This window comes from Carcharhinus amblyrhynchos, chromosome 22, assembly GCF_965287045.1.
Source record: "Carcharhinus amblyrhynchos chromosome 22, sCarAmb.v2.hapA, whole genome shotgun sequence".
Taxonomy (NCBI): domain Eukaryota; kingdom Metazoa; phylum Chordata; class Chondrichthyes; order Carcharhiniformes; family Carcharhinidae; genus Carcharhinus; species Carcharhinus amblyrhynchos.
This window is the reverse complement of record NC_137345.1, coordinates 10,460,752-10,485,043: the sequence shown is the minus strand read 5'-3', so window position 1 is coordinate 10,485,043 and position 24,292 is coordinate 10,460,752. Positions and strand designations below refer to the sequence as shown.

The 24,292-nt window shown below is 43.4% G+C and overlaps 1 protein-coding gene across 1 annotated transcript in view; it reads right to left on the bottom strand.

Moving 5' to 3' along the window:
- LOC145357150 (titin-like) overlaps window positions 1-24,292 on the bottom strand; it is a 182,327-nt gene that overhangs the window by 58,626 nt on the left and 99,409 nt on the right. The window contains exons 9-12 of the mRNA XM_080210307.1: window positions 7,290-7,601; window positions 5,008-5,331; window positions 4,104-4,409; window positions 1,765-2,088 (exon numbers count right to left, since the gene is read on the bottom strand). Of these exons, the coding sequence (XP_080066433.1) occupies window positions 1,765-2,088; window positions 4,104-4,409; window positions 5,008-5,331; window positions 7,290-7,601 (1,266 nt within the window). The remainder of the gene's footprint in view (window positions 1-1,764; window positions 2,089-4,103; window positions 4,410-5,007; window positions 5,332-7,289; window positions 7,602-24,292) is intronic.

The window sequence follows — 24,292 nt, the reverse complement described above, 5'->3', positions numbered from 1 at the left end:
TGCAGTGCAGGGGAGGGTTGGAGGCAGGGGCTGGAAAATTTCTGGGTGGGGTGGGGAAATTCATTGAGTGCTGGAGGCGCTGTTTCCAGTCCCAGGAATATGCCTTGGTTGTGTTTGTGGAATGGAGTGGGGTGGTGGTCTTTACTAAGTGTTGGAGGGTGTGGGTGCTGCTGTTTCCAGGCACAGGGATGTTCCATTGTCACCTTGGTGGGTTGGAGGGGGCAAATTTACTCAGTGCTGGAGGTGCTGTCTCCAGTCCCTGGGATGTTCCATTGTGGTCGCCGTTGACTTAACTAAGTGCTGGATGGTGTGGGGGGAGGGGTGGGCTGCTGTTTCCAGGCACAGGGATGTTCCATTGTCTTGGCTGTGGGGTGTGTTGAGGGACTGCACTCAGTGCTGGGGTTTGAGTTGGGCAGAGCGGGAAGGGCACTGTGTGCTCCTTGAGAGCTGATCAATTCAGGCAGCTGGTGCTCTGAGCAGGGGTGTTCATGTTAACACAGACACACACACTCCTCATACTCCACAGTGAATAGGAACCCATCTTGTGATAATCAGGAGTCTGTCCCTGCCCCATGTGCCTGAACTGCAGCACATGGCTGGAAGGGAATTCTGTAGGAACTCACTGACAAATGTTTTGAATTGAAAGATCCCATAGATCTTGATTGACTTGCCATTTCTCTTGCAGGCACAGCAAATTGAGACTACACTGTATTTCCTTTTACTTTACTGAGTTCCCACACAACTTAAATTATCAACAGTTGAGGAATATTTAAAAGTGAAAAGGAAACAACATTAATTTGTAACTTATCACTATTTCAGTTCCAAATAAACAACATTCCTTTGACAGACTTAATGGCCACTTTAAATATGGTTAGCAAGTATAAATATATAAGTATAAGTATAAATATACTTGCTAAAATGACTTCCTTTTGACCATAGAGACCAGCCTGGCACACTGGCACTGCACACTGGACACTTTGGCACTGGCCAATGGGCACAGGGCAGTTACAGGGGTGTGCAACCTGAGGGGGCCTGGCATATTATGGGGGTCGGGCCAGACCAGGTGTGGCCAATCAATGGTGAGGGGGGAGGGAACTGCTACTCATTCTGCTTAGTGATCATTGGGGTAGGGAAGGGCAGGGCAATCAGGGAGGGGGAGAGAGGAGGAGTCTACTGCCACTCTGCCTTGCGATCAGTGGAGGGAGGGAGAGGGATTCAGACGAGGCAGGGAGGGAGATCACATGGTTGATTGGTTCCTGCAGGCTGGGGTGTTCTCTGGCTGAGAACAGTAGACAGACAGACCTCTCTACTCTTAGAGCAGAGGGACCTGCACATGCACAGTGGTGCCCCCTGCTGCTCTCAGCCAATCTTCTGGTTAGTAAAGCCTCGGCCCCACGACCTACAGGCCAGTCACAATTTTTGCTGGTTTTATCACTGTGTGCAGTGTACAAGATCGCAGATTTGGACTCTCCCACAAAATGGATCAGAAACTCTCCGATTTTCACATAGGCCCTGGATTTAAAATATTTGTTGTAAGTTTGCCCCCATAGTTTCAAAGTAAAACACAACAAGTTTGTTCCAGGAGGCCTTGCCGGCACAGAGTACAAACTGAAATTAAAACACCAGCCTTTGCAACACCCTGATGACATCACCATCAAGTCATGTGACCAGCTCTTAATGCAATTATGTAACCAATCAAATATATATGTATAGGCGAAAATAAAAAAAAAATCAACCATATTGTTTGGATAAAATAACACTTACCATGGTGTCCATCTTGTATCTCATAACTGCAAGTCTCCCCTGATCTGTGGATCACTGACACTGTAAACATTTCACTGGATTTGTCTCCCTGGTTATTTGAGGCTAGGCAGTAATATTGATGATGTTGCTGTGTGAAGGATTGACAATGTAGATCCAGTTTATTGGTGTCAGAGATCTTTGAATCTTCAGACGGGGTCTTTTCATACCATGTGTACTGAATGGGAAGTGATCCCTGGACAGACTCACAGGAGATGGACACTGAGCCCCCAGGAAGTGAGACATAAAGTGGTGTCAAAAATCGAAGCACAGGAACAGAGACGGGTTCTGTAGGAAGGAAACAATCATTCAGATACTGAGTGAACATCCAAACATCAAACACCTTCTTGTTTTCCCCTTCAGTGTCTCAGCCAGGGGTCGCCATGTTGGATTCTGACATCTCCATGGAGGTGGGTGTTTAATCAGGGTTTGTGATCGGGACACGGGAGAGAGTCTGGGCCCAGACACCACACGCTGCACTTTAGGAACGCCCATTGCTATCTCCAATGCTCCAGCCAATTAAAGGCCAGGGATTGAGCTGATCATCCAATCAGGGAGGGTGGGCGGGCTCCTGGTGCTGGAGGGTCTCACCTGGCTGAGGTGGGAGTTGCTGATGTGAGAATGGAGACAGCGAGGGGCAAGCCCGGGTGAGTTTACTTTATCCTTGAATATCCCACAGCTGCCTGACCCTGATCCTGACAGGGTAACGTCTCTGAAGAATGAGCTTCAATGCTATTTCATTGTTCTTGTCTTGAATGTGAACGAGTTGGTGTGAGGCTGAAATAATCCACGGCAGAAAAGGAGCCAAAATTGCCAGATTTGTGTTTGATGTTTTGGAGCTTTTGAAGGGAGAATAGATTTGATTGGTTCCAGTTCTCTGAGGTTGAGCTGGAACACTCCCACCCTGTCACTGGAAGATGGGGAGAGAATGCGTGGGATGAGTGGAAAATCTCACCCTGTATTGTTGTTGTATTCCGGCATAACAAATGAAACTAAATCAACAAGTTGAGAGATAACTCCCTGCTGCCATCAGACTTTTGAATGGACCTACCTCATATGCGGTTGATCTTTCTCTACACCCTTGCTATGAATGTAACGCTACTTTCTGCACTGTCTCCTTTCCTTCTCTATGAACGGTATGCTTTGTCTGTGTAGTGCGCAAGAAACAATACTTTTCATTATATAGTAATACATGCGGCAGTAATAAATCAAATTGAAACTAATTAACCTCTTAAAAAGATGTTGAGTCAAATAAAATCTCAAAGGAGACATAAAACATCAAAATGACATGTGGTTAACGTGATCAATAAAACACTCTCACCCCTGAGGTGTCCCCTGAGCATGGAAGGCCTCTGTCTCGTTATAGGGACATAAGGGAATCTCCAATTACTGCCCACCACTTGGTACAGTTAAAGACAATGAATAAACAATTAAAGGATTCCCTTCTCACATTAAATAAAGTGCAATGAAAGAGCCTCCATGTGGATCAGGTCATTATGGAGCCTCCAGACAGGTGACTGGCCCAGAGTGGCCACAGCCGTGTGCCGTTAACAAGGGGGAGCTGAATTCAAACTCTAACGATGGACTCGCAGTCAGTCACAGGAGGGACTGGCACCGTGAGGGGCAGCTCCTCACTTCACTGAGGGAGAGCTGAGACAACCTGGATGCCGTGGAGGAGAGGAGGACCATACTCTTCTCCCAAGATGGTCAGTGGCCCAGGGGTTGGGCGGACACTGCAGCCTGGGAGGCGGCGGCAGTGGCAGTGGCGGTGAAGGAACATGGCCCAGTGCAGAAAAGAAATGAATGACCTCCTTCTTGCAGCATGGGTGAGTGTCCATCCTGTCCTGCCATCAGTGCCCTCTGTCTCACCTGGAATGTCCATGTCGATGCACTCCCTAAAACTCCATAGTCCTCCAGCATCTGAACCCCAAACACCTGCCTCCAAAATCTCTGGCCCCAATCCCCAATTCCAACTCCTGCTTTCCGAGGCATGGTCCCGACACACACCACCCAATTGTCCGAACTCCTACGACACCCTGCACCCTTCCGGCCATCAGCCTTTCCATCCCCACTTTAGTCCCCAAAAGAGAATTCGGCCCATAATGGCCTAGAGCAGGAGAAGACTGGAAATGGGCTTCCTGAGCTGCATCTCCTGACTACCTTTGAGGAGTGTGGACTGGAGATTTCACAGGAGGCCGTGGTGGACAACCAGGTCGGAGCTCACCACGGAAGTGAGGATCCACAAAACTTTTATTCATAGGACCTTCCTCAAGTAATAAAGGTCATCACTGAGAATAACGTACCATTAGATATTTGTACTTTTACGTTATACATTGAATTGAGACCAAGTTCTTCAATTCCACAGCTGTACCATCCTGCATCTCCTGAGTGAAGATCCTTCATTGTGACAACAAATACTTCTTGTGTCTTGTGATCTGTGATTGATATTCTGCCATTTTGCCAATTTGTCGCTGCTACAACATCACACTGCTGATTCCAGCCGCGACACCAATGTTTCACCTTCGACCGGTACTCTGCCCCATAGTGACAATCGATTGTGATCGCTCTTCCCACAATTCCTGTTATTTCCCTTTCTGCCCACAATGCACCTGAGGAGACAACATTTCAGGAATTGAACAGAGAATAACTGCTTCATTCAAACACATACATTCCAATGAGTTAAATTCCACCTGAAAGTAATCCTGAATATAGAAATTTATCACATGATATGGGAGTGATCTGACCAAAAATTTCTAAGTTGTGAAAACAGGAGAAATTCATACACTTTTTTTGGCGCCTGAAATATTAAGAGAGGGGGACGAGGTGGGGGAGGGGGGGGTAGGGTGTGGTGGTGTGGGGGCGGGTGGGTGCAGGGATCCTTCCATCCCTGGACTCTGATCCATTGCTTGGAATCTCCAAAGAAATGGATCAAAAACTCCTCCATTTTCACATAGGCTCTGGATTTAAAATATTTTTCATAAGTTTGCCCCCATAGTTTCAAAGTAAAACACAAGGTTATTCCAGGAGGCCTTGCCTGCACAGAGTACAAACTGAAATTAAAACACCAGCCTTTGCAACACCCTGATGACATCACCATCAAGTCATGTGATCAGCTCTTAATGCAATTATGCAACCAATCAAATATATATCAATAGGCAGGATGGAAAAAAATCATCAACCATATTGTTTGGATAAAATAACACTTACCATGGTGTCCATCTTGTATCTCATAACTGCAGTTTCCCCCTGATCTGTTGATCACTGACACTGTAAACATTTCACTAGATTTTTCTCCCTGGTTATTTGAGGCTAGGCAGTAATATTGATGATGTTGCTGTGTGAAGGATTGACAATGTAGATCCAGTTTATTGGTGTCAGAGATCTTTGAATCTTCAGACGGGGTCTTTTCATACCATGTGTACTGAATGGGAAGTGATCCCTGGACAGACTCACAGGAGATGGACGCTGAGCCCCCAGGAAGTGAGACATAAAGTGGTGTCAAAAATCGAAGCACAGGAACAGAGACGGGTTCTGTAGGAAGGAAACAATCATTCAGATACTGAGTGAACATCCAAACATCAAATATCTTCCTGTTTTCCCCTTCAGTGTCTCAGCCAGGGGTCACCATGTTGGATTCTGACATCTCCATGGAGGTGGGTGTTTAATCAGGGTTTGGGAATGGGACACGGGAGAGAGTCTGGGCCCAGACACCACACGTTGCACTTTAGGAATGCCCATTGCTATTTCCAATGCTCCAACCAATTAAAGGCCAGAGACTGATGTGATCATCCAATCAGGGAGAGTGGGTGGGGTCCTGGTGATGGAGAGTCTCACCTGGCTGAGGTGGGAGTTGCTGATGTGAGAATGGAGACAGCGAGGGGCAAGCCCGGGTGAGTTTACTTTATCCTTGAAAATCCCACAGCTGCCTGACCCTGATCCTGACAGGGTAACGTCTCTGAAGAATGAGCTTCAATGCTATTTCATTGTTCTTGTCTTGAATGTGAATTAGTTGGTGAGAGCCTGAAATAATCCACGGAAGAAAAGTAGCCAAAATTGCCAGATTTGTGTTTGATGTTTTGGAGCTTTTGATGGGAGAGTAGATTTGATTGGTTCCAGTTCTCTGAGGTTGAGCTGGAACACTCCCACCCTGTCACTGGAAGATGGGGAGAGAATGTGTGGGATGAATGGAATATCTCGCCCTGTGTCTCAGTGTTGTACTTTGGGGCAACAAACAAAACTAAATCAACAAGTTGAGAGATAACTCCCTGCTGCCATCAGACGTTTGAACGGACCTACCTCATATGCGGTTGATCTTTCTCTACACCCAAACTATGACTGTAACACTACATTCTGCAATCTCTCCTTTCTTTCTCTATGAATGGTATGCTTTGTCTGTGTAGTGCGCAAGAAGCAATTCTTTTCAATGTGTACTAATAAACGTGACAATACTAAATCAAATCAAAATTAATTAACCTCTTAAAGAGATATTGAATCAAATAAAATCTCAAAGAGGACATAAAGCATCAAAATGACATGTGGTTAATGTGGTCAATAAAACACTCTCACCCCTGTGGTGTCCACTGGGCATGGAAGGCCTCTGTCTCGTTATAGGGACATAAGGGAATCTCCAATTACTGCCCACCACTTTGTACAGTTAAAGGCAATAAATAAATAATTAAAGGTCATTATTGGAGCCTCCAGACACGTGAGTCGCCCAGAGTGGCCACAGCTGCGTGCTGTTAACAAGGGGGAGCTGAATTCAAGCTCCAACGATGGACTCGCAGTCAGTCACGGGAGGAAATTTGCACCATGAGGGGCAGCTCCACACTTCACCAAGGGAGAGCTGAGACAGCAGCTGGATGCTGTGGAGGAGAGAAGGATGAGATTCTTCCCTGAAGGTGGTCTGCAGCCCAGGGGTTGGGCAGGCAATGCAGCCTGGGAGGCAGCGGCAGTGGCTGTGAAGGAACACGGCCCAGTGCAGAAAGGAAATGAGTGACCTCTTTCTGACTGCACGGGTGAGCGTCCATCCTGCCCTGCCATCAGTGCCCTCTGTCTCACCTGGCATGTCTATGTTGATGCATTCCATCCCATGGCCTTCCATCACCAAACCCCTAACACCTGCTGCCAAAATCTCTGGCACTGCCACTCCCCCATTCCAACTCCTGCCTTCTGAGGCACGGTCCTGACATGCGCCACCCGATTGCCCAAACTCCCGCGACACCCTGCTCCCCTCTGGCCATCAGCCTTTCAATCCCCACTTCAGTCCCTGCAGGGGATGTTGGCTCATAATCGTCTAGAGCAGGAGAAGACCGGAGATGGGCTTCCTGAGCTGCATCTCCTGACTTCCTTTGAGGAGCGTGGACTGGAGATTTCGCGGGAGGCCATGGTGGACAACCAGGTCAGGGTTCACCACAGAAATGAGGATCCACAAAACCTTCATTCATAGGACCTTCCTCAAGTAATAAAGATCATCGCTGAGAATAACGTACCGTTAGATATTTGTAGTTTTACTTTACACATTTGTTTGCGACCAAATGTTTGAATACCACAGCTGTACCATCCTGCATCTCCTGAGTGAAGGTCCTTCATAGTGACAACAAGTACTCCTTGTCTCCTGTTATCTGTGATTGATATTCTGCCATTTCGCCGATTTGTCGCTGCTACAATATCACACCAGCGATTCCAGCCACGACACCAATATTTTACATTTGACCGGTACCACATATCATAGTGACAATCGATTGTGATCGCTCTTCCCACAATTCCTGTTATTTCCCTTCTTGACCACAATGCACCTGGAACTGAGGAGACAACATTTCAGGAATTGAACAGGGAACAATTGCTTCATTCAAACACATATATCCTAATGAGTTAAATTCCACCTAGCTTGTGAGGAAAATAAACATTAATATTAACATTTATCACAGTCTCAGGGTGTCAAAAGCATTTCTCTCATGGATTTATTTATTTAAATATTTGGTGTATTTTCCTGGCCCACTGACAGGGCCTGGGTGAACAGGGAGGGGGTGGGGGGTCTGGAAATTGGGGTTCTGCCTCACACTGTGGGCCTTCACTCCAGAGTGTGATTGTGAGACATCATCAAGAGGTTTCAGACCGAGAAACAAACCTAACTGACAGGTCTAACTTGCAGTTAGTTGAGGAGATGCAGTATAATGTTAGCAAATGTGAGGTTATCCACTTTGGCAGAAATAATAGTAGGAGGGATTATTATTTAAAAGGCAAAAAGCTGCAGCATGCTACGGTGCAGAGGGACCTGGGGTTCCTTGTGCACAAATTGCAAAAACCCAGTCTGCAGGTTCAGCAGGTGATCAGGAAGGCGAATGGAATGTTGGCTTTTATAGCGAGGGGGATTGAATATAAAAGTAGGGAGGTCTTGCTGCAACTGTACAGGGTACTGGTGAGGCCGCAGCTGGAGTACTGTGTGCAGTTTTGGTCACCGCGCTTGCGGAAGGATATATTGGCCTTGGAGGAAGTACAGAGGAGATTCACTCGGCTGATACTGGAGATGAGGGGGTTGGACAATGAAGAGAGACTGAATAGACTGGGTCTGTACTTGTTGGAGTTTAGAAGGCTGAGGGGGGATCTTATAGATACGTATAAGATAATGAAGGGGATGGATAGGGTCGAGGTAGAGAGATTCTTCCCACTTAGAAAGGATGGCAGGACTAGAGGGCACAGCCTCAAGATAAGCGGGGGGGCAGTTTAGATTGGAGTTGCGGAGGAACTTCTTCACTCAAAGGGTGGTGAATCTCTGGAATTCTCTGCCCATTGAAGTGGTGGAGGCTGCCTCGCTAAATGTATTTAAGGCACGGGTAGATAAGTTTCTGATAGACAAGGGGATTAAGGGTTATGGGGAGAAAGCGGGAAAGTGGAACTGATCCGCTTCAGATCAGCCATGATCTTATTGAATGGCGGGGCAGGCTCGACGGGCTAGATGGCCTACTCCTGCTCCTATTTCTTATGTTCTTATGTGAGCAGCCCGGAGGAGATGACAAGAGCAAAAAAGTCCTTGATCTGACCTGAGAGGTGGTGTAGGCAGTAGGGATGGGATGTGACACATACATTAAATCCTGGCAGGAGGGGTTTTCAGGTCATGGGTGAGTTTGGGATTTCAGGAGGTAAAGATTGCCGACTTTGGTGATGGTGCACGGATTGGTGGCCTTGGAGGATGGCTGGAGGTGTTAGGTATCGATTTAGATGACTGCTGAGGAGGAGGTTCTGATGACTGAGGGAAATTGTTTGTTTAATATTTATTGATTCGTATCACAAGTAGGCTTACATTAATACGGCAATGAAGTTACTGTGAAAATCACCCAGTTGCTGCACTCCGACATGTGTTCAGGTGCACTGAGGGAGAATTTAGCATGGCCAATGCACCTAACCAAAATGTGGGAAAAAACCAGAGCATCTAGAAGAGACCCAATTGCCTGAACTTCCATGACACCCTGCGCCCTTCTGGCCATCAGCCTTTCAATCCCCACCTTAGTCCCTGGAGGGGAAGTCGGCTTATAATCGCCTAGAGCAGGAGAAGACCGGAGTTGGGCTTCCTGAGCTGCATTTGCAGACTCGGGGAGAATGTGCAAACTTCACACACACATGACCCAAGCTGGGAATCGAACCCAGATCCCTGGCACTGTGAGGAAACAGCGCCAACCAGTGTGCCACTGTGCTGCCCTTGGAGGCCTGGGTTGGACTGCGGCTGAACTGGGGGGAGATGGAAGCCCTTGGAAGGGTGGCAGTGGAATGATGGGAGTGTGGATAGTTTGAAAGCAGGTTCTGTTGGGAATGATGCAGATTTCATGGGGAGGTCGGGTGACAATTTGCAATGAATGGGGTGGTGAATGGTTTCACAGCAAGTGGGAGTTGAGCAGGTAACCAACATGACACGGTCTGCCCTCCTGGGTGGGTGTAAACCTTTCCATGGTGGCATTATGAAGAGGAGCAGGTGGATTCTCCAGTGTGTCTTCACCAATATTTTCCTGCTGAAAAAAGAGATTATTGTGTTGCTGCTTGAGGGAAAAGATGTTTTATTTTCTACATTACAAGAACGGTGCTATGAAAATGCAATTCTTTCTTTCAAACAGCAGCAACAACTTAATTCAGAGAGCCTTCTCCATTTCTATCAATGAAACGTAAACAGTCGAGTGGATTTTCAACCTCTTGTCCTTGTTTTCTGCAGCCTGTTCTGAAGGAGGATTTGGAAAGGGGAGGTTCAGGCAACCAAGAATATTGAAAGGCAGAGAGCTGAGAAGGTTCAGAAACTTGGAGACTGATCACTGAGCAGAACCTGGATGGGAATAAACACAAAATCATTCCTGGTGGTCAGGATAAGAATAGTAAGAAAACAAAAGGAATAATTTTTCAGGCAAGATGTGAAAAGTTTCCAAATTCCTGACATATTGGTCCGAGGTACGGAAATAGAGCAGCCTGAGGAATGGGTGGACTTGACCTGAAAAGATATTAGACCAATGGCCTTCGTGCCTGGGTGGCCAATGACAATATCAGCAGCAGGAATTGTTCAGAGCTACAATGAAGCATGCTGGGAATTTTGGCCAAATTGACTTGAACTTGACCAAGAGAAGGTTAAAGCAAGTTGTGACCTGTCCAGTGAGATGTGACCTGACACTTCCTGTGTTAACCAAATAAGGATGGCAGTTTGGACGTATGCAAGACAGACCAGACCCACTGATAACTACCTTATACCGTATATGGTGAGGCAATGTGACTTCTATGCAACTGTTCACCAGGATTAACCATTTCTAGTGCCCAAGAACTGATTTTCATTCTGTTTTAATAATGCTTGTAGTTGATGTTATTTTTGATGGTTTTTGATTGGTATCTATCATTGTCCTACATATCTTCATTTGTTTAGACAAACTATTCGTGAAGTCAATAGTTTGGCTCATTTTCCATGTGTGGATTTCTGTGAATTATGGAAAGGTGTATTTACTCTCAAATTGTAGCTTATTAATAAGTCTTCAAGGATTTAATCCTATGAATTTTTAGTCATCTCGGGTTTAGCTTTTAGGCTTGCTTTTCTAGGGAAAATCTTCTAGCCTCACCAGAGATGTTATCACCCCAGTGCGATTCCTCATAAACACCAAGAAAGTCCTGCCTTACTAATACCTCCATAAACTGGTAAACATTGTATATCAACCATTTCTGGAAATTAAAATAGTTCAAATAAGGAACTGGTTGTCGACTGGACATAATAGGAGATACAACTTTGATCTGATTATGGGGTGTTTTTAGATGGAATTCTTGATAGAAATCATTCTTCTTGGATCGGTGATCATTGCATAATCATGGGAGGTGGTGTTTTGAGATGAACATACTGAAGACCAGCTGGGAGATCTATGCTTTACTCCGCAGAGAGTGAGATATTATGAAAACGGACGTTTATTGGTTGAATTTGATGTATTGATAATAGTCGGATGAGATTTGGAGGGAGATTCTTTTGTCAGATGGTAAAACAGCTCCTACTGTGACATGATTCAAATCCAATCTGACCCAGATTAAAATTGTTTTATCTTGTTGGCTCCATCTGGTTTACATTTTGCAAACAAAATGTAAAGCCTGCAAACCTCAAAATGGGAGGGCTGTCATAGAATCCTTGCAGTGCAGAAGGAGGCCATTTGGCACACTGAGTCTTCACTGGCCACAATTCCACCCAGGCCCTATCCCCATAGCCCCATACCTTTACCCCAGCTAGTCCCCCTGATGCTAAGGGGCAATTTAGGATGGCCAACCCACCTAGCCTGAACATCTTTGGACTATGGGAGGAAACCAAAGCACCCGGAGGAAAGCCATGCAGGCATGGAGAGAACATGCAAACTCCACACAGTGACCCAAGCCGGGAATTGAATCCAGGTTCCTGGCGCTGTGGGGCAAAGTGCTAAGCATTGTGCCACCGTACCAGTAATTTTAAAGAGAGTAATTTGGGGCATTTTTTATGATGATGAACACAGGGATATTCACAGGGAATCGCTTAAAGAAGATGATTATTATGTTTTTGATCACATAAAGAGAGAAACTAAACCTCCCACTCCGAAACCTAGTGTAGCTCCTACAACAATGCCTACACCTGTAGTAGACGCTTGTCCTAAAGTAACCTCAGGACCACAAAATGGGTTAGTTATGGAGAAAGCTGGTAAAATTCTATGCAATAATTTCCATCATGAATTAATAACTGGAGTGTTCAATATAACTGGGAATCAACAAACAGAACGGTGTCCTTCTCTAATTGGGGATCCATTTTCTTTTTGACTCTGAAGATGTTAGAACAAGAGACAGGGAATAGTGAAAGGGAAGTAAATTTACAATCAAAATCAGCAAAAAGGGAATTGTTCAATGACTTAGCAACAGCCTATGGTGTGAGCATTTCGACTGTTGAAACACTTGATCCAGTCAATTTGGATAATAAACTAAGAATTTTAACACAAAAGATCAAACAGATTTTAACTAACATAAATGTTAATGATCAATTGAATGCTAAAGGGGAGTTAGTTGAAAATCGAGTTGATAACTATACGGTTCCAATATCAGAAGGACATTCTCAGACTATAAATCAATGCATTGAAAGAAAAATAACAGATGACGTTTGACAGCAGGACAGGACTCTGTGTAGGATTTAATGGTAACTGGATGATAAAACAACTTCTGTTGAAGTTTGAACATGTTAACCAGGGAAAGGTTCCATCTTGTATTAGCAATGTACAGTTAGAATATTTGATTCGTGGAGAGAAACATCCGAATATATTGGGTTGTCAATTTTGACAGCTGAGTAGAGTTTGGTTTGAGAACAATTGTAGAGGAAAAGCCTGAGGAATGACATTGGGGCTTCCAAAAATTCCAATAGATGAAGTTGGTTTAAAATTTAAGACTGTAAGAGTTCTTGAAAAGGACATGTGGATAGGGTATCATGATATCTTCTCATAAACAGTTGAGAAGAGGGGTAGATTAGTAGATACTAATCTGAATAAATGTCAACAAACAGATGAAATAATTATGCGTCCTTACCAAATACATTCTAATGAAGAGGCTTTATGTGGTTTTAAAACAGATGTAAAGTTAGATTGTACAATTGAAGCTAAAAGTCTTGATACAAATATTGCAAGGGTAGCTTATGAGAGAATATTGTGTTACTTCCTGACTGAAGGAATATTGATATGGTACATCAATGTGTAATGTTACCAATACTGCTTTTTGCTTTAAATCTCAAATACCAGCTGGAACAGGCTGCATGAAATTCATTGATACACGTAAGAGGAAGTTTCTTTTAATATTACAGCTGATCTTAAAGGGACATTGGGTAACTATTTTGAAAAATATGACACCAATAGTTAGCATTTACCAGAGAATCTGATACAAATTAAGATGCAAATTGCTAATGCCAATCAAACATTTACTAAAGTGGCTCAAAGAACTGGGGAGATTAAAATAGACTGATCAAAAGGACTAACTGGTGGAACAATTCATGAAACTGGTGTACAAATATGACAGATTCATCCATGGATTTGTCTTATGTCTCATGTTGAAGTGTTAATAACAGTGTGTATTTTAATTTATTTAATATTGCTTATAATTCAGCTTGTTAACTGGAATAGAGCGATAACCCAACATTTGAACATGGAATTGATGTTACATAGGTGAGAATTTAGTTACTGGCAAGGATACAATAATGATAATATGTTTATTGTTTAAGACTAATCTGTGAGAAGGAACTTGGTCATAGTTTGTGATCAAATTCTCTTCATGCTCTAGGATCAAGAGGAGGGATTGTAGCCGTGTGGCCAATAGCAATAGCAACAATGAGAATTGTTAAGAGCTACAATCAAGCATGCTGGGACTTTTGGTCAAGTTGAATAGAAACTCAAGAAGATGGGACTGAGAGTTTGTCATTGCTAGTTGGAAAATAGTCCCACTTTAAATGGTAGAGAGTTGATAATGTTGATCAAAAACTCCATTGCCATGTAGTATTCAATAATGTTAAAATGGGCATGAGTGAAAAGTGAAATCCAGTTTAATAAAGTTAAAGAATTAAAAGAAAATATTAGAAAGATGACTATGAATGAATTGTCTGCTTTAGAGGAACATTATCAGTGACAAATTCTCATAAAATCATATCTCATCAACTGTAGGTTAAACAACAGAAACAGTTGCAAATGAGAGACACGTTCTGTTTGCAGGATTATTATCACTGCAGTTTTCAGTGTGTATTACACAACAATAATCGAATTTTACTGCCCCGCCTGCCATGGGAATCAGAGCGGGAGACAGGCAGACAGTGAGAAGCTCCATTGACCTCGGGCGGGATTTTATAATTTCGGGACAAGTGAGAATGTAAAACCTCCCCCCAACAATTTCAAACAATGACCAATTAAAGGCAGCTTCCATTTTTAAAATGTGGCTTGCCTAGATTTTTAAAAATTAAATTATCCTTAATTTCCCATCCACAATTAATAATGTAGTTTACTTTATTTGGTGATTGTATGTAAGTTGCGCTAATACATCATAAATATTACTCATTTACATTTGCCAAGTATTTTGTGCCATTAAACTTAGGAGACTTCCCAAATCTGGAGACACATGAGGCAGACAAAGCAAATGTGTGTGTCTATTTTCAATAGCTTGTTCTTCCTGGACCTGGTCACAAGCCTGAAGTTGGAGACTATAGCACGAGGGGCAACACTCCACATCAAGACATTGCTGACTGAGTATCTCTCCCTCTTACCACCCACCTCCAGCGTATTGTAACAGTTTTTAGGATGATAATCAAACTGTTTGGTCTTGTTAGAACCCACCTTCCATTCCCATCAATAGCAGAAGCAGGACTCAAACCTGGAGCTTCAGGCTCAGATACAGAGACTCCATCCACTGCAACACAACATCATCTTTTGTGCCTTTACACGTCTCCAAATATTTAAACATCTCTGCCGTATAACCTGCAGACTAGAGTTAAACTAACATTGATTATCTGACTGTCCAGCTCCGGTTGTTACTCACTGGGCAGAGACCAAATGAGGAGAATCAAAATCCACATTGTTCTGTTGGAGGTCGGATCAGCGCTTGTCGTCAGTCACTCAGCTCCTATGTCTTACGTTGAAATAAGTGTAAAATATGAATTGTAGAGGGAATTTAAATAAGGAAGAAGACAGCAGGAAGTTATGTTGTGAAAGGTCAGTAAGCCAGGTGATGAAATCTGATCCATAAGATCTTGGACTTTTGTTAGTCGTCTCTAACAAAAGAACTACACCAGCTTGTATTGAAAGAATATAAAATTCTGAACAATAAAACAGTCATAAAAAGTTTGAATAGAAGAAAATGGTGAACAAGTTAATTATTTCCACTGAATTAGGAGGCAAGTTAGCACCATCCCCGTCCCATGTTTTAAAAAGTCCACGTACCCCTCTGTGAAGCAAGTATTTTTGATTTGAAGAGGGTTAGTGACCATAATAATAGTCATGTTCAGTGAAAGGGTTTAATAATTAAGTTTAGCAGGAAATCATAACTCCTGCTCACACTTTTACACTGATTGGATATTATAATTAAGCAGATATACAGAGGTTATGACTGGTTTTTAACATTTGTATCTTATGTGTGATGTAAGCCTAATCTTGGTTGTGAGTGGGCAGAAGTAACTCCTATAGAAATGCATACTTCTGATTGGTATGTGTTAATTACTTGTAATCAAACCTGGAGGTATATCTGTTTGTGCATTCAGAGCTCTGGCTTGTCACTAGCTGGGGTGCTATGGCTCTTACTGTAGCTCTTATATATACTCTTACTATAGTTGTTTACTGCCATGCTAAATGATGCCTTCCAGGGCAGTGTTGCTGCAATCAGCCTCATATACAGGCTGGATGGGTAGCCATTCAACCTGAGGAGACTTCAAGCTATTACCAAAGTGAAGGATATTGTTCTGAGAGACTTCCTCTCTGCTGATTACTGCGCCCTGTATACTGGCACAGAGCCAGAGATGCAAGTCAGTATGGACAAATTTTCCATGGCTTGTGACAACTTTGGACTCATCATCAACATTAAAAAGACCGAAGTCATGCACCAGCCTGCTCCTCATGCAGCATACACAGAACCCATAATCACAATCAAAGGGCAGAAACTACAGGCAGTGGACCAGTTCACTTATCTTGGCAGCACCCTCTCCCAAGCAGTGACTATTGATGCAGAAGTTAGCTGCATAATAGCAAAGGCAAGTTCTGCTTTCGGTAGATTGCGCTCCACTGTATGGGAACGTCGAGGAATCAGCCCAGCAACAAAACTAAAGGTCTACAGCGCCGTGGTACTTACTACCCTCCTGTATGCCTGTGAAACGTGGACTGTGTGTTGAAGGCATGCAAGACAGCTCAATCATTTCCACATGACTTGTCTTCGCAGAATATTATGCGTCTGATGGCAAGACAAAGTATCAGACACTGATGTTCTCTCGAGCAAGTCTACCATCAGTCCACACGCTGCTGATGAGACCGCAGACCTGGTGGGCAGGTCATGTCATCCGTATGTCAGACGAGCGCACACCCAAGCAGCTCCTTTTTAGGGAACTCTCTGCTGGAGTCGCTCACATGGAGGGCAGAAGAAATGTTTCAAAGACACACTCAAGGCCTCCCTGAAGTCACTTGACATTGACACGACCACCTGGGAAACACTGGCACAAAACCGCCCTGGCGGTGCCTCATCCACAAAGGCTGTCAAGCTCACGAAGCAAGGTGTATTGCTGAAGCACAACTTAAGCGCGAGCTGTGCAAGTCCAGAGCCACCAGCGCAACAACTACAGTGTCTACACAAGTCTGTCCAATACGAGCCAGGACATTCCATGCCTGAATTGGCCCTGATCAGTCATCTTCGGACACACTGCACCCAGCCACAAAACGACTAATGATGTTGAGGTCCTCACCGATGGCGATGGACAAGCAACAGCTGGGGCACTAGGGCTCTTACTATAGCGACCAATAAATAGGTGATTTAAAACTCTGAAACCTGTCTGGCTTCTTTAAGGGGACAAAGTCTCCAGCAAGATAAAGGGTTGAGCAAAAACAGCCCCACAACAGCTTTTATGAAAATAACTTAAAGATAAAGTTTTGTTGATAATTTGTTTTAATTTGCTTAATCTCAATCTTGTTGTGGGTGACGAACAACAATTCTGTCAGGGTGAGGAGACCTGATGTGGAATAGAACAACCTTCGCTGCTCCATGTATCAGATCTACAAACAAATTTTGAGGCAGAATTCAGGCAGAAAGAGATCTCAATTCACTGAGAAAATTATCTGGGCAAAAGTAAATTGTGATTGAGTATCTGAGAGGCAGACTCAATTCCAATGTGAGGATATCTCTGCTCAACTCCCTGACATGGGGCTGTGTATTTCCCTAGATGTAGTTGATGATGAGTGAAGCTGGAGAATGACACTTTTTTTCAAACAATGAATAAACACTGTAGACTAGAGTTAAACTAACATTGATTATCTGACTGTCCAGCTCTGGCTGTTACTCACCAGGCAGAGAGCAAATGAGGAGAATCAAAATCCACATCGTTCTGTTGGAGATCAGATCAGTGCTTAGTCATCAGTCACCCAGCTCCTGTGTCTCACTCTGAAATAAGTGTTAAATATAAATTGTATCTGAAATGTAAATGAGGAAGAAAATAGCAGGAAGTCAGCTTATGAAACCACAGTCAGCCACTTCACAAAATTTGGTTCCTCAGAACCTGAAGTTGTGTCAGTGATATTCACCAGACGAATGAAAGCAATTATTGTTGAAAGAATGTAAAATTCTGGAAACAAGATGTTAAGAAGTCAAAGCTTAAGGATAATACTGACCCAAGCCAAGTTTTATAATTAATTGTGAGGGGAGTTAGAATACGCCCTCCCCCATTGTTATTAACATTCCATCAACTTCTCAATGGAACAAGTATTTTGTTTCCTGATGTGAGTTATTTTGCTAATGGAACATGGAGATTTATTAATATTTTGTTTTGATTTGCTGAATGTGAATCTTGTTATTCAGACAGAGTAACAACCCCGTCAGGATGAGGAGATCGGAGCTCCATGATGTGCAGCAGAAGACCATCCCCAGCTCCATTTATCCACACACACGTCCTGGGGCAGAATTCAGTCAGAAAAGGATCTCAATTCACAGAGAGAAGGCTGTGGGTGAAAGGAAATTGTGATTGAGTAACTGGGAGGAGGATTCAATTCCAAATTGAGGACACAACTACTCAACGCCCTGTGACATGGGGCCGTGTATTTGCCAAGACAGAGATGGTGATGAATGATCCTGGTGAGCGACATATTGTTTAAACATTGACCTGAATTTTGCATTCTGGAAGTGGGCGTGTGGCGCTCCTGATCTCCCCAGGAATGGCACGCGATTATGGTTGGAGGGCAACATCATTGCATCATCTCGCAATTTTTTTGTTGGGCAGGCATATGCAGAAGTGGAAGTTCATTACCGCAGTTAAAGGTGTGCAGAGCTAATATTGTGGACACCCAGGTTAACTCCCTCCAGACTGTATACCGCTGTGCTGCTGCCACACCTGCTGAGTCTGTGCTGCCGGTGGGACAGACTATATCCAGAGACGATGATGGTGATCAGAGTGATTTAAATTTCCATTTGCCAACATTCTGTCCTAGATTGGGGACAACCTGCTGACTCTGATGGCATGTGGGTCTTGATGAGCTTAGAAGCCCTCCGTTGGTCAGCAGAGCCTATGCAAGCCCTGTTGGGGTAGGAGATCCCAGTACCATGGCTGGGATCTCTTCAGTCATCACAGCCTCAATGGATACAACAGGCACTGGCAGAGAGTTGGAGAAGCTGCTGCCATCATTTACATTGCCCTGAGAGGAGACTGCAGGTGCAAACTACAGGCCGTCCACCAGAATGATATTGGCTTGAACCTCCTCATTCACCACCAACAGATGGGCAGCTAGCAGAGTAACGTGATGCCTCATCCATCTATTATGATCTGATAGGAGTTAAATGTCATTTAATCCCTGCAATGCAAAAGGAAGCCATTTGGCCCATCAAGCCTGCACCAACAACAATCCCACCCAGGTTCTATCCCTGTAATCCAATGTATTTACCTCGCTAGTTCCCCTGACACAAAGAGGAAATTTAGCATGGCCAATCATCCTGACCTGCACATCTTTGGAGTGTGCGAGGAAACCGAGGCACCCACGCAGAAGCCCACACAGATACGGGGACAACGTGCAAAATCCACACAGATAGTGACCTCGGGTCGGAATTGAACCCGGGTCCCTGGCACCGTGCAAACCAAATCCTGAAGGGAAACTTTGCAAGATATCACAATCATTTTCCTTTTGTATTTTGCTACAAGGGGGTACATTTACTGAAAGCAGGTTCTGGTAATACTTTTTTTGAGATTTTAAATAATAATTTACTACATTTGTCACCAAAGAAAAATATAAGCACGCAAGAAAACATTTCCTCAGAAACGTTTCCTACTTTTGTTAGATTCACAAATAAACACCCTAACATACTCAGTCTATGAAAAGTTGCAGTAATATTATTGCAAATCATTCCCACTGTTGCTGTAGGAGAGGTGTGTCAGAGGGATTCTCTCCCGCTCCCACTCTGTTGTGCAAATTCAAAAATTAACACCCATGGTTCATTTATGCCCCAAGCAAACAAGAATCTCAGTGATGGTACAAAATATGCAGTTCTGTAAAAGTTAACTCCACCACAAACAGCGGGCATGAAACTGATTTTAATTCCCCTTTTTTGGCAAGCACTTGCTAAGTAGATACTATGCAGATATTTTATGCAGGGAGTACTTTAAGGAAGGAAATCCACCATCCTTACCTTACAGTAACATGAATGACCTATTTTGATTTTTGGGCAGTTAGGGGACGGGTAACAAATACTGTCCTTGCCGGCGATACCCACATCCCATAGAAACATTTTAAAACTTTTCATAGAATCTCTACAGTGCAGAAGGAGGCCATTTGGCCCATCGAGTCTGCACCAATCACAATCTCACCCAGACTCTATCCCTGTAACCTCATATATCTACCCTGTTAGTAACCCTGACACTAAGGGGCAATTTTCCATGGTCAATCAACCTAACCCATGCATCTTTGGTGCATGGGAGGAAACCGGAGCACCCGGACGTTACCCACGCAGACATGGGGAGAACGTGCAAACTCTGCACAGAGAGTAACCCGAGCACGGAATTGAACCCGGCTCCCTGGCACTGTGAGGCAGCAGTGCTAACCACTATGCTGCCTTGTTGCCCCATTCATTGGGTTTGCTTGTAATCTACAACTTTGTAATACTTATAAAAATAAGTAAAAATTGGTTCCAGTTATATCCTTATCACTTGTGCTCCGAAAAGACAATGTCTATGAATTAGACGGTGAAGTTGCAGTTGCTAGGCTTTCAGGAAGTGTTTTCTGATCATTGTCTCTTGTGTTTAATGGGGTGGTTATGGATATTATAATAGCTGTAAAGAGAAATCCAATAAAGCAGGAAATGTGATCAATTTCTATTTATAACCAAGTGAACTTTCTTGTTCAGTTCTATAAAGTTATGTTGTAATTGCTACTTATTTCCTCCCCAGTCAAGTGGTTGTAACATCAGTCAAAATGAAATGCAATTGGAAATAACTTCTCCTGTATTTGAGTATATTTCCATGTCATTAAACACCCCTCTGGACAGATATTGACCGGCGTGATTTACAACAGGTTTATCCAGAACATGAACCTGTTGTGGGGGTATCTTTCAGGGTGTAAAGGTGAGTACAGCTCCTGAGATAGAGGCACAAGGCCAGGCAGTGACCTGGCAATGTCCCTGGAGTACCCTTGGCACATGTTGGCAAAGCCAGGTTGGCAACATGCCAATCAGGCAGTGGCTGAGCCAGGCTGTGGCAGGGTGCAGTGCTGGGGTGGACCCCAGTGAGAACCTCATGGGGGGTAGAGGGGGAGGCGGAGTTTTTTCATCTGATCATAGTGCCCTTCAGACATAGCACCCTGAACTCAGTGCAACCGGGCATTGCCGATGGGGTGAGCCCCCCCGCCCCCCACCGATTGTCTAGTTTCATGCAGTGATCAAGCTAGAAGTTGTTGGCTGAACGTCTTTGAATCTCAGCATTCTTCACTGTAACCTTTATCGATGTAAAAGATATGCTGGCCAGTATGGCGCCCTGGCCAAAATTTATCTCTCCACCATCATCGCCAAGAAGCAGATTATCTGCTGACTATGGGCATGAGTTTCCAGCCACACTCGCCACGAAAACCAGAAAACCCTGCCCTGAAGTCAACGGATCCTCCCAATGGTCACGCCCTCCCCCCCACCCGCTACTATTCCCCTGATGAACGGAAGGAGAACATTCACCAATTTTACTTTGCACTTTGTGATTTCTTGCCGTGCACAAATTGGCTACTGTGCTTCCAGCAGCAAATCTTCCAAAATATGTTACTGGCAGTAAGGTGCTTGGGGATGTCCTGAAGCTAAAGCACTGATAAATGCAAGCCATTTTTTCCAGTTGTTTAGTGAAGGGTTTTACAGCATTCACCAACACCATCTGACAGCTCCACTGCGTAAATGAGTGAAGGTGGAAGGATAAGTTGAGAAGACTGTGAAAAACAAAACACATTTCAGATCCTTGGGTTTATTGATAAAGGGATAGGGTTACAAAAGCGAAGAAGTTATGCTTCACCTTTATGAAGCATTGGTTAGTCATCCATTGTGTTCAGTTCTGGGCAGGTAAATTCACTTTCTAAATGCAAGTTACTGTTGTAGTGCTTTGTTTGTTCTCATTGTATTGACAAAGTTATAATTGCGCACATTATCATTGCATTTTATTTGTTTGTAACATTTAGAGTGTAACGTGTCGTGTGTCAATCCTCATGAACGAAAAGATAGGGTGAAACCGCAGTTTTAACGGATAAATGCTCAAATTGTACATATATTTAAAATGGTTCAATGAGAATCTCAGACTAAAACAAGTGGTATCTGTTTGAAAAAACTCTCCGATGACAATGAGTAACTTAGAAACAATAGCAAGAATTTAAGTAGTATTACATGAGATTTACTACACAGAAATACGCCATTCAGTCCATCTATTTTTATAATCCACAGGAGCCCACCCTCATTCTACCTATAGATTATCTTTCTCATAGAATCCCTACCATGAAGAAGGAGGCTGGGATTGGTGCCTATAGTTCTGCTTCCTCATTCTAATGAGGAAATTGTTGTGAAGCACCTGGAGGAAACCCATGCAGACATGGGGAGATTGTGCAACCCCCACACAGACAGTGACCCAAGTTGGGAATTGGACCCAGGGTCCCTGGTGCTGTGAGGCAACAGTGCTAACCGCTGTGCACCCTCACTTTTCTGTTCCCGATTCTCTGACAAAATCACCTACTTCACTCTTCAAAGCGTCAAAACTATTTGTCTCTGTCTCTTGTGGTAGAATTCTCCACAGTCTATCATCATTCTCTGAGTCATGTTATTGCTCCTTATTCCCTGCCGGATGTATTGGTAACTATCATGTGTTAATCGTCTCCTGAAAATGGGAGTATTTTCTTTGCAGGTACCCAATCCAACCTATTCAGAATTTTAAAGACCCCTGTCATATCTCCACTAAATCTTCCCTTTTCTAATGAAAACTACCCTGCCTGTCTAATCTTTTCCTGTGGCTGCACCTTCCCCATTCTAAAATATCCTTGTAAATCTTTTTTGTACTTTATCCAGTGTTTGTTTGTTTTTTACAGTCCTGACACCAGAGTTGTACAAGGTGCTGTAAGTGCAGTCTAACTAGAGTTGTACATAATTTGGCTACTTTTGAATTTGATCCCACTGGAATTAAATCTCAATGCTTTGTCAATTTTTTTTTGCTGGCTTGTTGTATGGCTTCTAATTATTTGTTAACCTGTATCTCTAGATTTTCATGCCCTTCTAACTCATTTTAGAAGCTTATTGTCGAAGGTAGAGATTGTTTATTATTTCAAAGTGCATCATCTTGTATTCATCTGGAGGAAAGTTTCTTTGTTACTTACCTACCCAGTCTGCAAGTTTTCTAATTGATTTCTGTATTATGTTATACTCTGCCTAAGTGACAGCCATACACTCAGTTTTGGCATAATTTAAACATTTTCATAGGGTTACTTATTCCCAAGTCCTATTATTTATGTACATCATAATTAACAGTGTTTCCATCCTGATCATTGTGGAATATCACTTTCTATCTTCTCCCAATCTGAACAACTGTTCTTTTCTCATTCCCCCCAACTCTCTGATTTTTATTTTTTTCACCAATTTGCTGCCTTTTTCAGCTATTAGTTGAAAGGCAGTGACATTGTGCTATTGTCCCTGGACTAGTAATCCAGGGACCCTTATCCTAAAAACACGATCCCTAGTTCTGGATTTCCTCAACAATGAGAACATTCTTTCTGAATCTACCCTGTCTCACCCTGTTAGAATTTTATAAGTTTCTATGAGATCCCCTCTCACTCTTCTAAACTCCAATGAATATAATCCTAATGGATTTAGCCTCCCTTCATTCGACAGGAGTCAGCCTGGCAAACCTTTGTTGTACTCTCTCTATCACAAGCACCTCCTTCTTCTGATAAAGAAACCAGCACTGCATACAATGCTCCAGGTGTGGCCTCACCAACGCCCTATGCAAATCCAGCAAAGCATTCATATTCCTATATTCAAATCCTCTCGCTCTGAAGGCCAATATACCAATTGCCTTCTTTGCTGCCTGCTGGACCTGCGCGCTCACTTTCAGTGACTGATGCATGAAGACACCAAGGTAATGCTGAGTATCCACCTCTCTCAATTTACACCCATTTGAATAATAACTTGCCTTCCTGTTATAATCCAGGTCAGAAACTCCAAGGTATTCTGTGAAGTTGGCTTGGACAATAAGTTTTGGATTTGAATTTGGCTAGGGTAGGCATGAGATGTTTCAATTCAAGTCTGATTCAAATGACTCCCTAGGGAGCTTTTATCAAACAAAGTTTATTTAAGAATACAGTTAACACATAGAAAGAAAATTATCAATAACTTTTACCAAGTAGAAAAAAGAAAAGAAACAAACATGGTATTGCATCAATCTTAACAACTAAATGCATTGTTCCAATAGAACAAACCTCCTTCAAAATATGTACCTGCCACAGCTTTAGTACAGAAAATGAGAATGCTCACTTGATGCTGGAACTTAGTTCTTTGGTTGGATTCTGTAACTTTCTTGACACAGTGCGGACAAGCTTGAAGCCAGAACAGCTTCTCAAAACACCAGAGAGAGAGAGAGGGAGAGAACACCGCAGCCAGTCTGAAGTAAAACACCTTCTCACCCAAGACTGAAAGTGAATCATTAGATATCTCTGTGGAGGAACCACATGAATTTTACTTGTCAAGCAATCTTCCCACAACACTTCAATCGTTCGTAAAATGCCAGAAAAGAAATTAGACCCAGAGTAAAAATAAACAAAAC